Below are 15313 nucleotides of genomic sequence, written 5' to 3'. Positions count from 1 at the left end.
AACTATAATGGTAAATTGGTTTACCAGAAGGATTTGATTAAGAAATCTTTTTTAGAATATTATCAAAAATTATACAAGAGTACTAAAGTGCAGATTTTAGATATAGATAATTACTTAAATGGAGCCAACTTCCCTAAATTAACAGAATTTCAAAAACAAGAAATTAATGGTTTGATTACCAGTGCGGAAATTGAGAAGGTGATTAAAGAATTAAAATTAGGTAAAGCACCGGGTACGGATGGTTTGACATCTACTTTTTATAAAACTCTGGTACAAGAAATGATTCAACCTTTAACTGAGCTTTTTAATAACATATTACAGGATTCTCAGATTCCCCCATCATGGGGTAGAGCATTTATATCTCTAATTCCAAAAGAAGATCAAGATCTTACCTTACCAAAGAATTACAGACCTATATCTCTTTTAAATGTAGATTACAAGATTTTTGCAAAAATTTTAGCTAATAGGCTTATGAGGGTTTTGCATCATGTTATACATACAGATCAAATAGGTTTTATAACTGGAAGGTATATGAAGAATAATGTTAGGCAAATTATTAATTTATTAGAATATTTAGGCAAAAATAATCAAATTCCTGCAGGATTGATATTTTTAGATGCTGAAAAAGCCTTTGATCAATTGAATTGGCAATTTATGTTAAGATTAGTTGATAAAATGAATTTTGGAGAAAAATTTTTACAAGCTCTTGGTGTTATTTATCAAAAACAAACGGCACAACTTATAGTTAATGGGGGTTTGTCAGAGGTGTTTACAATAGAGAAGGGGACTAGACAGGGTTGCCCATTGTCACCGTTGCTGTTTGTTTTAACTTTGGAAATATTGTTGATTAAAATCCGAGATTCACAGCAAATAAAAGGAATAGAAGTTAATAAGAAAGAATATAAACTAAGAGCTTTTGCAGATGATCTGGTGGTTACCTTATCTCAACCTACTCATTCTGTAATAGAGTTATTACAACTGATATATCAATATGGACGAGTTTCGGGTTTTAAAATTAATAATAATAAGACTAAAATATTGCCTAAAAATATGACTAATTTGGATAAGCAGGTGTTGGTTAATTTGACAGATTTTGAGGTTGTTAATAAGGTAAAATACTTGGGGGTTACTTTATCTGTTTCCAATGCAAAACTGTACAAAAATAATTATGAAAGGCTGTGGGTCAATACACAAAGAGATATGAAAAATTGGGAAAAGCTGCAATTATCTCTTTTGGGAAGAATTGCGGCGATTAAAATGAATGTGTTGCCAAAGTTTCTTTTTTTATTTCAAATGATACCCATTTTAAAGAATGAGGTTAATTTAGATGAATGGCAGAAAGGTATTAATAAATTTATCTGGGCAGGGAGAAAATCTAGAGTAAAACTTAAAATTATGCAAGATATTCGTGAGAGAGGTGGACTCAAGATACCGAATTTGAAGTTGTATTATGATGCAGTGGTTTTAACATTAATAAGTGATTGGGTTAATTTAACAAATGTGGAAATACTCCTCTTGGAGGGTTGGGATTTAATTTTTGGATGGCATGCCTATCTAATTTTTAATAAAAAGGTTGATAGGGCTTTCAAATCTCATATTATGAGAACCTCCTTACTTCGGGTTTGGAGGAAATATTATAGAAATGATTTTAAAATCCCACTATGGGCTATTCCATGGCATGCGATAGAAGGGATAAGAAGAGGGGTCAGGATGGATAGCGTTTCTTATGCACAATTACTCAGGTGGGATGGTAAAAATTGGCAGTTAAAATCTATGGAAGATTTAGCACAGGAAAATATTATTTATTCATGGTTTCACTATAGACAAATAATGGATAGGTGGAAGATAGATCGGAATGTGGGTTTGCTTAGAGAAGATGAGAATCTGTTTAAACAAATAAAAGATCAAAGGCGAACTCACATTAAGAGAATTTATGGGGTCTTAGTAGAATTGAACTCAGAAACAGAGTTAGTCAAAGAATGTATGATTAAATGGGCACAAAACTTTGGTGAACCGGTAATATTAGATGCCTGGGAAATTATTTGGGTGAGGAACGTTAAATTTACGCAAGCCCAAAATTTAAGGGAGAACTTTTATAAAATGTTTTATAGATGGCATCTTGATCCACAAAAAATGTCTCGTATGTATCCTGATCTACAGCCTAAATGTTGGAGATGTGGAAGTTTGGATGCTACATACTATCATATTTGGTGGACGTGTAAAAATATAAAAGCTTTTTGGATTAAGATATGGTGGAATATTCAAAGAATTTTTAGAAGGAGGGTAAAATTTACCCCACAATTGTTTTTATTAGGTATTGTTACAGATTGTGATACTAAAGATATCACATTGATGTTAAATTTAATCACAGCTGCAAGGTTGTTAGTAGCACAATGTTGGAAGAAGGAATCTCTGCCTACCTTGCAAGAGTGGCTTTTTAAAGTTTCTTACCTGGCGGAAATGGCAAAGATTTCGGCTTTCCTGAAGGATCAATCTCAAGAGAAGTATGTTGTGGTATGGAGGAAATGGATAGATTTTATACAACACAAGATGGATATTAAAAAATATTATTTAGCTTTTTAATAATTTATATTGAAAAGCCAATTTTCTTGAAAAGCCAAACTTTTTTTCTCTTTTTTATTATTATTATTATTATTTTCTTCTTTTCTATTTCTTTTATATATATATATATTACCTTTAATTATTTTATAACTAGTTTAAGTAATGTATTTAGATTTGTTTATAGTTTTATAACTTATATTGAAAAATTAATTTTTTTCATATTTTTTATGTATTTCTTTTTTTTCTTCTTTTCTGGTATTTATGTTTTTCTTTTTTTTACATATATATTGTTGTTAATTATTTAGTAATTTGTTTAAGTAATGTATCTAGATTTATTAATATTTTATACTCTTCTTAAGATTTTTTGAAGAAATTCTAATTAAGCCTATATCCAGCTCTGGGATAGTCGGGGGAGGGAAGGGGAGGGTTGGGGAGGGATGGGGAAAATTGTTTTGTTTTTGTATTGTAAAATCTTATAAGTTTTCAATAAAAAAAAAGACGGACTAAATTACGACCTATATGACGCTTGCCTGCCCCAAGGGGACCCACATCAACTTGGTGAATAATACGTCCTGGCAGAGGAAGCAGAGATTGACATATGAAGAGGCACCACCGAGGAAAACAATGGAGCCACTCACCGCCTGAGTTGACATGTGAACCAGTGAAACCATCGGCTACGGCCAAGAAGCAAACGGGGTGTTTCAAGTGCAGGAGAAAAGAGCATCAGGCTGTAGAATGCTGCTCAAAAGCCCTCCAGCACAACCCAGACAGATCACCAGCCAGCAAATCTGGGAACTCTCCAGCTAAGCCAAAAGAACCTGCCATGAGAATGATGGAGGCTGTGGAATCCCCCACCTCTGCTCATCAGGGGGAAAGAACTCCAGCCTACACTGCAGGGCCGGTGGATGCCTCAGACGACAGCTCGGAGGGTGAACCCCTGGTAAGTGGACCCACTGCACTCATCCTCAAGACAGTGACTATATTAATTCCTCCCATGCCCGAAGCCATGAAGGTGAAAGCCTTAATAGATTCTGGCTGTACCCGCTGCCTCATTAGCCCGACACTAGTGGGGAATCTGGGCATTCCGTCGAGGAGACTGGAACAACCAATCTCATTTGGACAATTAGATGGGTCCATAGCAGGGGGGGTCCCAGCTACCCTAGCCACTTTACCAATACATCTCTCCCTGGGCAAACATGAGGAAGACATAACGTTTGTAGTGACCCCAGGCATGGAATGCCCAATGATCCTAGAGATGGAATGGTAAAAAAAAATGGAACCCCTGGGTGAATTGGAGGACGGCAGAAATCAATTTCCTGGAAGGGGACCCTATGGACTTAAAATCCCAAAGGGAGCTACCAAAATTAAGAACGGAAAAAGCATCCATGGGAGAGGAAAAGGGACTACCAGAAATACCAGAGGAATACAGAGATCTTGCTGAAGTTTTCAGTGAGGAGAGGGCAGATGAGTCCCCCCCCCCCACTGACCCATGGACTGTGCCATTGAATTCAAGCCTGGGGCAAAACTCCTGAAGCCCAGATTATACTCCATGAGCCCAAAGGAGAAAGAGGAAATGGAAAGATTCAGAAAGAAAAACCTAGAAAGGGAGTTCATTGAGCCAGCCAAGCCTAAAGTGGTCGCCCCGGTTCTCTTTAGAGAGAAGAAGGACGGGTCTTTACGCTTATGCATGGATTATAGGTCCCTGAATACAATCAGTGAAAGCAACCTATACCCCCTGCCCCTCATGAAGGACATGTTGTTACACCTCTCGAAAGGAATTTTTTTTTTTACTAAACTAGACCTAAGGGAAGCTTACTCTCGCATGAGAATTAAGGAAGGGGATGAATGGAAGACCACATTTAACTGTCCAATGGAGTGCTACCAATTCAAAGTCTTGCTATTTGGATTACAAGGGGGCCCCACAGTATTTATGCAATTAATCAATGATTTCTAAGGGAGCACCTATTTAAGGGGGTCCTGGTTTACTTAGACGACATTCTTATCTTCACCGAATCAAAAGAGGAACATGTCAACCTAGTCAGAGCGGTTTTAAAGAAACTGCAAGCCACCCACCGATATGCCAAACTCTCAAAATGCGAATTCCACTAGGAAAGGATAGACTATCTAGGTTATCGCATATCCCCACAGGGCATTGAAGTGGACCCAGAGAAGGTCAGAGCAGTATTAGAATGGGCACCACCCCGCACAAGAAAGCAACTGCAAAGTTTCCTGGGCTTCGCAAGCTTTTACCGCCAATTCATCTCCTCATTTGCCCAGATAGCCCTGCCCCTCATGAACTTACTAAAAATGAAGGGAGCATCCTCAGTAAAACCTAACATGGACAATGGAGCCACTTACATGGACAATGGAGTGCCAAGCAGCGTTTGAGAGTTTAAAGAGACTTTTTTCTGCCGAACCAGTACTGAGACACCCAGACATGGATAAGTCCTTCGTAATACAGGCGGATGCAAGTGATGTGGCAGTTGGGGCTGTACTATTACAAGAAAATGATGAAGGGTTATTACAACCCTGTGTGTATACATCCAAGAAACTCACAGAAACAGAACAGCACTGTGGGAGAAAGAGGCATACGGGATACATTGGTCATTACTCACATGGCGCCAGTTCCTTGAAGGCAACAAAAACCCTTCCCAGGTGTGGACAGACCACAAAAATTTGGAAGCCCTGAAAACACCCAGGAAGCTCAACCCCAAGCAAGCCCGCTGGTCCCAGCATTTTCACCAGTTCCAATTTATGCTCAAGCATTTGTGGGGGGGGGGGAGAACTTCCTGGCAGATGTACTATCTCGCATGCCCCAATATAACAGCACGTGAGCCACCAGCTCTAAACTGATGATGGTAGAATCACAACTGGCAGTGCCAGTAACCACCAGAGCCCAAGCTAAATTAAAACCACAGCTGGGTGGCCAAACCGGAATTGAATTCCGGAAAAGTTTGGAAACAAATGAATGCTTCTAGAAAAATAAAAACGTGTGCACAATGAGAGACGGGCTGCCTTGGGTGGGGGAAAAGTTATATATACCAACATATTTACAGATTGCATGGAGCACCCCAACGCATCATATCTGATAGGGGAGTGCAATTTACGTCTGCATTTTGGAAGGAATTTTTATCCCTCTTAGGGACCACTCAGTGACTAACATCTAGCCATCATCCACAAGGGGATGGACAAACAGAACGTTGTCACTCAGTACTTGAGCAATATTTAAGATGTTTTCTTAATTTCCAACAGTCCAATTGGACAGACTTACTCCCTTTCACAGAAGTTGCCTACAATAATGCAGTCCACTCCAGCACAGGTTACACTCCTTTTCAAATAGCTACCGGTCAAAGTTTCAACCCCATGCCAGAACTAACCCCAAACGAACCGGCGATCCCATAATTGAAAGAATGGATGGAACAATTACAAAACACCTGGCGAATAGTTAGAAAAGCACTAGATGAAGCTAGGCAGGCATACAAAGCACAAGCCAATAAAAAAGGGTTGAGCCTACACCATTCATTATAGGAGAAATGGTGTACTTATCTACAAAATACCTAAAGTCCCTACAACCCTGTAAAAAACTTGGACCAAAATATATAGGGCCTTTTCCAATTAAAAGAATCATAAACCCAGTAACAGTAGAATTAGAATTACCCAAAAATTTCAGGCAAATACTCCCAAGCTTGCTGAAAAGAGAGCATCAGTCATCATTATGGCCAAAAATCCCCCACACACACCACCTCTAATCATCGTGGAGGGCGAACAACACTTCGAGATAAAGGAAATCCTAGATTCTAGGAGATATCATGGAGCAACTCAGTACCTAGTAGCCTGGAAACACCTCCCTGCCTCACAAAATGAGTGGGTCCATAAACGTCATGTCAGACCCCTGAAGCTATTAAAGAAGTTTCACACAGAGTATCCTAACAAGCCAGACTAACTTTTATACCTGTTTTGTTTTCTTTTCAGGTGGATCTCTCTTATTTTTAAGGGGGCAGGATGTCAGAATCCAATTATATTTCATTTCTAGTTATCGACTATGGAAAACCCCATTTCTGCCCTCTCTGGATTCTGCCATACTACGAAGGGGAAGGGGGATGAGCAAAGGGATTTTATGGCTCTCACTTCCTTCATTAAAGCTTCAAAGGGACTGAATGTGGATCTCACCCAGAGGACTGACCATAACAATATGGCCATCACCTTTCATGTACTCCTCTCCGAAGTCTCCCTTCCGCTGGCCCTGAGGAAAAGAGGGTGGAAATGTAACACCTGGGATTGTCGCTGGAAGGACGGTGGGGTGAGAGGCTGCTTGGGAACACTTAAAACCTTGAATGGTAGGGGGCCCTCAGGTCCTGTCTAGAACACCTGCAACCATCTTCTCTTAATAAAGATGCATGTTGGAAGAAATATTCCAAGAGTTCTGTCTTCTTAAGATGCAAAGTGGGGTGGATCCTTACAGAAGTCTGGTTCACTGATGTTGCTATTCCAGGTGATGCCAGGACTGAGGAAAACAATGGAAAAAATTATACAATACCGGGATTTGCAAACTGAAGCTGAGCACTTATGGAAAAAGAAATCCATTGTTATAACAATTGTGACTGAAGCCTTGGAGCTATACCTAAAGGACTTCCTCAATATCTAGAAATATTGAATTTATCAAATCTGAACACCTAATTTTTAAAAAAACTACTGTTTGGAATTGTCTATATTCTTACATGCTATTTTAAACAATTCTTAACAATTTATTAAAATTCTATGCTGTCTGGTTCCCTGCAATTCTCTGTCTTTCATTATATCCAGTTAATTCATTTTATCCAGTGGACTTTAGATGAATTGTCAGTATATTGCCTTTCTATAGGCTCTCTCTTAATTCTATCTTCATTTTTCCTTCTTTATTTTTCTTTCTGAAGATTTTGCTTGTATTATACTTTACCTTGGTTCCATTTTAACGGGTCTGCCAATTTTTACTAGCAGAAGTATACAAATATAGAATCAATATAGAGTTCTACAGCTATATCATCTTGACGTATCTCACAAATGCTGTCATTTTTAACTGATCGGGAAACCCGAAAGTAAATGCTTTGGTGGATATGTCAATTTCATATTTATATTAATTGGCTATGGGCAGGAAATACTTATTATCTATAGGTAAACATGCAAATGTGATTAAGATTTCTTTCTGTCATTTTAGTTTTTAAGGCAATTTTAAGCAATTAATTTCTTTTTAATTAAATAGATATTATCCAGTGGTGGGATTCAGCTGGTTCGCTCCACTTCAGCAAAACCAGTAGCTAATTTTTTGTTGCCCAAGCCCAGAATGGACTTCTGGAAGCAGCATTCACACAGAGAATCTATTGTTCACATATTTGAATCCCACCACTGATAATATCCCTTAATAAATATGTATTCAAATTAAATAAAAGTTTATATCTCTTAAATTGTGCTCTTTAAACAATTAACACCCACAAAGCAAATATTTCCTATTAAAACACAACATGGAATTGTTAAATTCCTAGGATCTTCCTCATATGAAAGAGTGGACATTTTCAGTGGGAAAACAAGTAAAGCAGAATTTCATTCAGTAAGGTTGCTTTCCACCTTAGGAAAAAAAGCAGTCAATCTGTTTAGTGAAGAAATTAGTATAAGGAGTCACCACACACCCATACTCAGTGAAAGTGATACTGATAGTTTGAATGGTTTTTATAGAGCTGAGGGGGGACTTTAGATTAGCACAGCCCTTGATCTTCTTCACATCCGACTCTTTTCCCTTGTTCTTCAGCTTGCTTGCATATTTCGATATGTCAGAAAGACCCCTCCATCCACCTGCCTGATTTTAAAAAGATGTATCATGAACGTCTGCAGCTTGGCTTTTAAATGTATTTCAGTCCTAAAAAATCATTATTACTGGTGAACAGACTTTGTTTTTGTTGCCATCCACTTTCTACATTATGATATGAAAAGTTTATACTGCACTCTACATCATTTATAGATGACAGAATGAAATTAAGATCTCATAAATTGTTTTAGAAGAAAGGACAATGTTATAAGAAACATAAACCTTGCTGGGACCAGCATAATCCCTCTAGGGATTTTTTAAAATTACTTTGGGGTAGCCAAGATGCTAAATTTGCTTGCAATGATCCCTTGTTGCAATTATCTCAAGTATTGTATTAACTTGCACATTAATTATGAGATCTAGTTGATAAATACACTACCTTTTGTCACTCTTTTTGGGAGAAAGTTCCAGGCTCAGGCTGTGGAATCTCCGAATAGAAAGGAAAAGGGCATCTGAAACAGGTGTTGCCATGTTGATAGTGTTGACTGGGTTGCATCATCAATAGTGAGCTGTATGGACCAAGGAACTATCAGTGGGACAACTCCCCGTGTTCCTCTGTTCACACTTTATGTACCAAACCGACCAATTAGTGGGTTTAGATGTAGACGCCCAGGCAAATCAGTGCTAAGCGATCAGGAAATGCAGATCGCTTTTGGTGAAGACTCCCCGACGGCACAGTGGGGAGGGCTTTGTTTGAGAGAACCAGAGAGGGGGCTCTAATGTGGAAAGACTCGGCGGTGGGGGAAGCCATTAGAGAGAGAAGGAGGAGGGATTAGATCGCATTCCAAGGGAGCTTGGAAGAAAAACGGAATCAAAGAGGCGAACGGCAGAAGAGTTTAGGCGCAGGAGTGAAGCTGGGAGCGCGTAGGATACAGGGGACAGGAAGGAAGCGAGGCGTGGTAATAATTGCGCTGGTTCATTCCAGGCGTAGAAAAACTCACTCTACTCTTTTCTATTCCTCCGCCTATCTTTCCCTGATCAGGAACCGAGGTACAAGAGCAGCGCTACAGCGCTGCCAGGAAAAGAGGCGCATCGATTTTCGCCAGGCGCGAAGAGGATTCTCGCCAGGCGCGAAGAGGACTTTACTGAAAAGTAGAGGCAGGAAAGTGCTCCGAGAGAATTCAAAAGCAAAGCGACGCCATGCCGTTCAGCAACAGTCCCGGCGGCTCCGCTTGGACGACGCCTGCGTGGAACTGGAACCGGGGCCCTCTCGGGAAGGTAGACGGCTCCGGGGGCAGCGTGGAGGCGCCGTGGTCAGGGAGCAAAGCCAACGGAAGCAGAGACCCCTACGGGCGGGACGAAGACCTGGCCAAGCTGGAGATCGCTGTGCTGGCTCTGACCTTCGCCTTAGCTGTGCTGGGCAACGTTTTCGTGCTGTTAGCGCTGCACCACACGCCGCGCAAAAAGGCATCCCGCATGCATCTTTTCATCCTGCATCTGAGTCTGGCTGACCTGGCGGTAGCTTTCTTTCAGATCTTACCCCAACTTTGCTGGGAAGTCACGCACCGTTTCCATGGGCCGGACGGGCTCTGCCGCGTGGTGAAACACCTTCAGGTCTTCGGCATGTTCGCCTCGGCGTACATGTTAGTGGTGATGACGGCCGATCGGTACATCGCCGTGTGCCACCCGCTCAAGACGCTGCAGCAGCCGAGCAAGCGCTCGCGCTGCATGATCGTGGCCGCCTGGGCGCTCAGCTTCTTGCTCAGCGTGCCCCAGTACTTCATCTTCTCCCTCAGCGAGGTGGAGAGCGGCTCGCAGGTCTATGACTGCTGGGCGCATTTCATCAAGCCGTGGGGGGCTCGCGCCTATATCACTTGGATGACCGGCAGTATCTTGGTGGCTCCCGTCCTTATCCTGGCCATCTGCTACGGCTTCATCTGTTACCACATCTGGAGCAACATCCGGGACAAGACGCGGCGGCAGAAGCGAGAAAGGGCTCCGCCTCGCGAGGGCGCCCTGCGCAAGGAACTGCTCTTCACACCTCATGTCAGCAGTGTCAAAAGTATTTCCCGCGCTAAAATCCGCACCGTCAAAATGACCTTCGTGATCGTTTCGGCTTATATTGTGTGTTGGGCTCCTTTCTTCTCTGTACAGATGCGTTCCGTCTGGGACGACCACGCCTCCTGGCAGGGTAGGTGCTGTGATCAGATCAACTACTGATCCTGCCTAGTATCTGGCTCCCTGGCATATGATTTCCAGACAAACAACATTCGCTTGGGTTCTTACAGGGCACTTAAAACATAGCTGCACTGCACTTTTAAACTGTTCTTCACCTATGCTGATGCCAGCTGGATTTTAATCCAATTTAAGAAAATTCTGCCCAAATTGGGACACTTTGGGAGCAGCCAGGTACCATTGTTCCTCCTCCTCTGTCCTCTATCTCTCCCCCCTCCTAAACAATTATCCTGCTCTGTTGCCCTTCCAACTTTCTGTGCCAGGAAAACAATTGCAGCTGCTTTCTTTTCTGTGGACATATATACTTGTATATGTATATGCAAATATATAAAACCATATGCAAATTAAACCCACATATACAAAGTTAAAGCTTCAAAATGTACATAGAAGCAGGCAGAAGAAGCAGCTTTAAAATAAAAAAAAATCTTTCTTGCACTTTCCCAGTTTGGTACAATGTCTGATGCAGCTATTGTACAACTCCCTCAGCAACATTTGTATGACATTAAGAATGTCTTGATTTGAAACAGCAGGAAAGTTTATATATACATATGTTATATAGGTCTATACAGTATATGTCTCTTACTACTCAACTGCTTTTTTGAACCAGCTAAGTACTGTTTCATAATTTTTGCCATTCCTTGAAGAATTTCATCCTAGAAGGATTTCATTCCAGTCCTCAGCCCAAACGAATATTACTGCAAAAAGTCATCTTGCAGTATTTATTTAGCTGGGTCATTTGGCAGCTGGGTAGAAAAGAAAATTATTCCAGCATTTCACTGGTTCACTGGTAGGCTCCTTTTAAAAAAAATCTGCTTAACCAAAAAGTGAGTATCTCAGAAAAAGATAAACAGTAATTTTAAAAGCCCGGTTTTGAGCCATTAATCTTCAGCACATCAGGCAAATATTATAGCCCTGCCGTGCTAGTGGAATACAATGCAACAGCAGCTTAGATCAGAGACCAGCAGAGGAGCAAACAGTTGAGGGGATTTTGCTGTTTCTTTGCTCAATAGCTAATCAAGCTGCCTAGGAAAAGTAAAAGACATCAGGCAACCCAGAGAGCAATTCTTAAGCCAGAAAACATGAAGCAACAAAATACGAATGGAATTCACGTTTGCCCCGGATGAGTAGAGGAGGGCATCTTCTGTTGGCTGGTGACTTGTATAGATTTTAAAGCAGGAATATATATTAAACATTTTTCATTGTCATATACCAATGCATAGAACTGCCACTGTATAAAAAAAACCTTTCTGCTTGGAAATATAGGATGGTACCCCTGTGCAAGTTAACTGAGACTAAACACTGTTGGATTCACTGGGGTCTTTTTTTGGCTACATAGATTCAACTTGTAAAATGCTGAAAAATTAACAAGCAATCACAGTTGAATGCAACTTTTGTATTTAATAAGAAATCTGTGCTGCCCTTTAAGTTGATGAGATGAAATAATTTCTCCATCAAAATTAATGAAAAAATATCCAGTATCTGTGTGACTATTTTCCTCTTCATTGTTTTGTTCTAATCTCTCACAAAAAATAGCAAAACTGGAAAGTTCATTATCATCTCATTCACAAATGCCATTCTCACCATTCTGCTCCAAAGAAAGACTTCAACTACTCTGTCTTGCATTTCCATTTGATTTTACAGTAAGAGATGCCACAAAGCATATTTGCTTTCTAAACGACCATGTACTGTACCAATACTGAGTTTGTTACTATAAGCAACATAAGATAGTACACCAATTTTACAATCTGAACTATTCTGTTCTGGAATAAATTCAAATGATTCCTTAATTTCCAGGTTATGGGCAGCCATTGTTATTTGTTTGTGGTGATGTACAGTATCATATCTGTTTTAGCTAGTTCATCCCAAATTTGCCCATGGCTAGTTGACTTGCACATTATTAACTGAAAGACAGAGAATCTTTTTTATTTTAAAAAAATTGGCATTGAGTCTTGTGTTCTTAGAGAAAATTCCTGTCCTCTAAGCAAGCTTGGCCACAGAATCCTTAATTTTAGCAATAGGGCAATTCTCGAGAGGCCATCTGAGTTACACTGAAGATGGAAATTATGGCTGCCTCCTTCTTCTCAGCAGCATATTGTTTTTGGTAGTCACCTTGGTCATCATAGTAGCCCTGATATTTTCTGTAAAAAAAAAATTAAGCTGATCTGTGTCTGTATTATAAATGTAAAATATACTATATGAACAAGCCACAAAGAGATAAAATAAATGACAGAGTCCTGAACCTTTTATCAAGAGAGTTATAATTGTAAATCAAAGTAACCTGCTCCTAACCATAACTAAAATAAAAGTATAGTGAAAGGAACAAGACATAGGTAAGACAAAAATAATATGTGTGTAAATCTGTTGTGATGGATAATACATTCAATATGGTCCAGTAGCTTAGTAATTTTATTTATTTGTTTTGTTTATTGAATTTATATGGCCACTCATCTAACAAAGCAACTCTGGGCAGGCAACAGAGGAAGAACCCTATTCCTGGAAGGAGAATAGGGAGGGCTAGCAGGGATGGCCTCAATCTGATCTTGGGTGGAATGAAAGCCCAAAGGCTAAATGCTATAAAAAGAAGCCATCCCTGGTCCTTCAAAATAACTTTCTTGATTCAGCAGGGCCCAGAATGTGCCCTTCCTGCCAGAACTGATGGGACAAGTAGCTTCAGAGAGGCAATTCGTCTAGTATCCCAGCTTAATACCACAAAGCCAGAAGCCTAAGATGGACATATTGAGGTTATTAGGGCAATTCTACTGAAATAATATGTTGAATAAAGTACAAATACCTGTTTACCTTTGAAAATGTAATGCAGAATTATAATCTTACAAAACTTAATGCAGATTTTTCTTAGACTTGCTATTAAAAAAATATTAGCATACTAAATTGTAGATTTTTGCTAAACAGTGCTCTACTTTTTCTCAATAGATTCAGAGGATGTTGCAGTTACAGTGACCGCCCTTTTGGCCTGCTTGAACAGTTGCTGCAATCCATGGATCTACATGTTTTTCAGTGGGCACCTCCTTCAAGACTTCATGCATAGTTTCTTGTGTTGTCGGAACATTAAACGAAGATTGAATAAAGAAGATACTGGGAGCATTAGCAGGAGACAGACTTCTTTCACTAATAACATAAGTCCAACAAACAGTTTGGACACATGGAGAGAATCATCAAATTTATCATGATTTATTAACCATATCAATTTCTAGACCATTGATAAAATACTCATATCTCTTTGAGTGCCAAAACAGCACTTTAGCACTTTAGCTACCAGGTATCATGTCAATAAAGTAATTAATTGCCAAAAAAATACCATTTTATATTAATGAAGGCTACAAATTATTATGTAAAAAGGTACGTGAACATGTAGTCAATGATACTGATGAAAAATCAGATAACATGCAATTTTTCCCAGACAGATAAACCTTGGCATTAATTCTTAATAAGGTACAGCATTCTATGAAGTAATGGCTACCACTCTGTAAAAATATTTGCTCAGTCCCCTCAAAAGTCTTGCTGAGGAACTTCCTGGTTTTTAAAAAAATGACTAAATTACCTATCTCAATGATCAGCCATTTATAGGTAGTCCTTGACTTACAATCGCAATTGAGCCCAAAATTTCTGTTGCTAAGTGAGATAAGTGAATTTTGCCCCATTTTACAACCTTTCTAGCCACTGTTGTTAAATGAATCACTGCAATTGTTAAGTTAGTAACAGAGTTATTAAGTGAATCTGGCTTCCCCATTGATTTTGCTTTCAGAAAGTTGCAAAAGGTGATCACATGATCCTGGGACATTGTCATAACCATCATAAATATGAGACAGTTGCCAAATGTCTGAATTTTGATCAAATGACCATGGGCATGCTGCATTGATTGTGTGAAAAACAGTCAGACGTCACTTTCTTCAGTGCTGTTGTAACAGTCACTAAATGAACTGTTGTAAGTCAAGGACTACCTGTATCAAAATCCTATTGGAAACATAATGAATTGGCTTGATCTAAAGTTATGTAGATGACAAATAACTGTGGAACATCCAACCAATATTGACTTTTCCACTGTGTGAAATATTATGGAAAGTCAAAGTCTTAAGCTAGACTGAGAAGTAGAAAAAACAATATGGAATACTGGATTCTTTAAGGGAGCCCATTGAATGTTTATATCATTTGTAATATAGTATGCAAGAAATTGCTTGCTGGTGACTATTATTTTTATATTTAAGTAGGCGCATGCACATATTTATAACAACGCTTTATCAACTTAAAAGTGACAGAAAAAATCATTGTTATTCTGATAGCAAAAGAATTAAATTTTTCTTCATCAATCTGAATTTAGAATTTAGAAAGGTGGCCACTGATATATTGAGAAGTTCACTTTTTCTATTGGCATCGGGTGACATCAGTGGCTCATTTGACTAAACTGGCACTGTTCAGGAGACCGTACATCATTAGCACATATAAGTCCATTCCTATGACAAATGAGGCCCATACACCGATTCCAGTTCAGCTGGTGGCACAATTCTTTGTGCTTGGGAGTGGAAGGCAGGTGTCAGAATCCAATTATATTTCATCTCTAGTTATCAACTATAGAAAACACCATTTCTGCCTTCTCTGGATTCTGTCATACGATGAAGGGAAGGGGGTGAACAAAGGGGCTTTATGGCCCTCACTTCCTTCAGTACACTTCAAAGGAACTGGATGTGGATATCACCAAAAGGACTAACCATAACAATGGGG

General features: G+C 39.5%; 1 protein-coding gene across 1 annotated transcript; it reads left to right on the top strand.

Moving 5' to 3' along the window:
• Positions 1-9002: 9002 nt before the first annotated feature.
• Positions 9003-14242, top strand: AVPR1A (arginine vasopressin receptor 1A). Its single transcript, XM_039363087.1, has 2 exons — positions 9003-10532; positions 13508-14242. Exons 1-2 carry the CDS (start codon positions 9542-9544, stop codon positions 13762-13764), a joined length of 1248 nt encoding a protein of 415 aa, XP_039219021.1. The 5' UTR covers positions 9003-9541; the 3' UTR covers positions 13765-14242.
• The last annotated feature ends 1071 nt before the right edge of the window (positions 14243-15313 follow it).

The sequence above is a fragment of the Crotalus tigris genome, unplaced genomic scaffold, assembly GCF_016545835.1.
Source record: "Crotalus tigris isolate CLP2741 ecotype Arizona unplaced genomic scaffold, ASM1654583v1 scf7180000019516.114329, whole genome shotgun sequence".
Taxonomy (NCBI): domain Eukaryota; kingdom Metazoa; phylum Chordata; class Lepidosauria; order Squamata; family Viperidae; genus Crotalus; species Crotalus tigris.
Note: the sequence above shows the minus strand (reverse complement) of the source record. Positions and strands in the feature narration are given on the sequence as shown.

What these genes read in the sequence shown, in the direction of transcription:
- AVPR1A (XM_039363087.1), top strand. Translation starts at nt 9,542, where the DNA reads ATGCCGTTCAGCAACAGTCCCGGCGGCTCCGCTTGGACGACGCCTGCG. An exon ending in CGACCACGCCTCCTGGCAGG is followed by an intron (nt 10,533 to 13,507) that starts GTAGGTGCTGTG and finishes TTTTCTCAATAG; the next exon opens with ATTCAGAGGATGTTGCAGTT.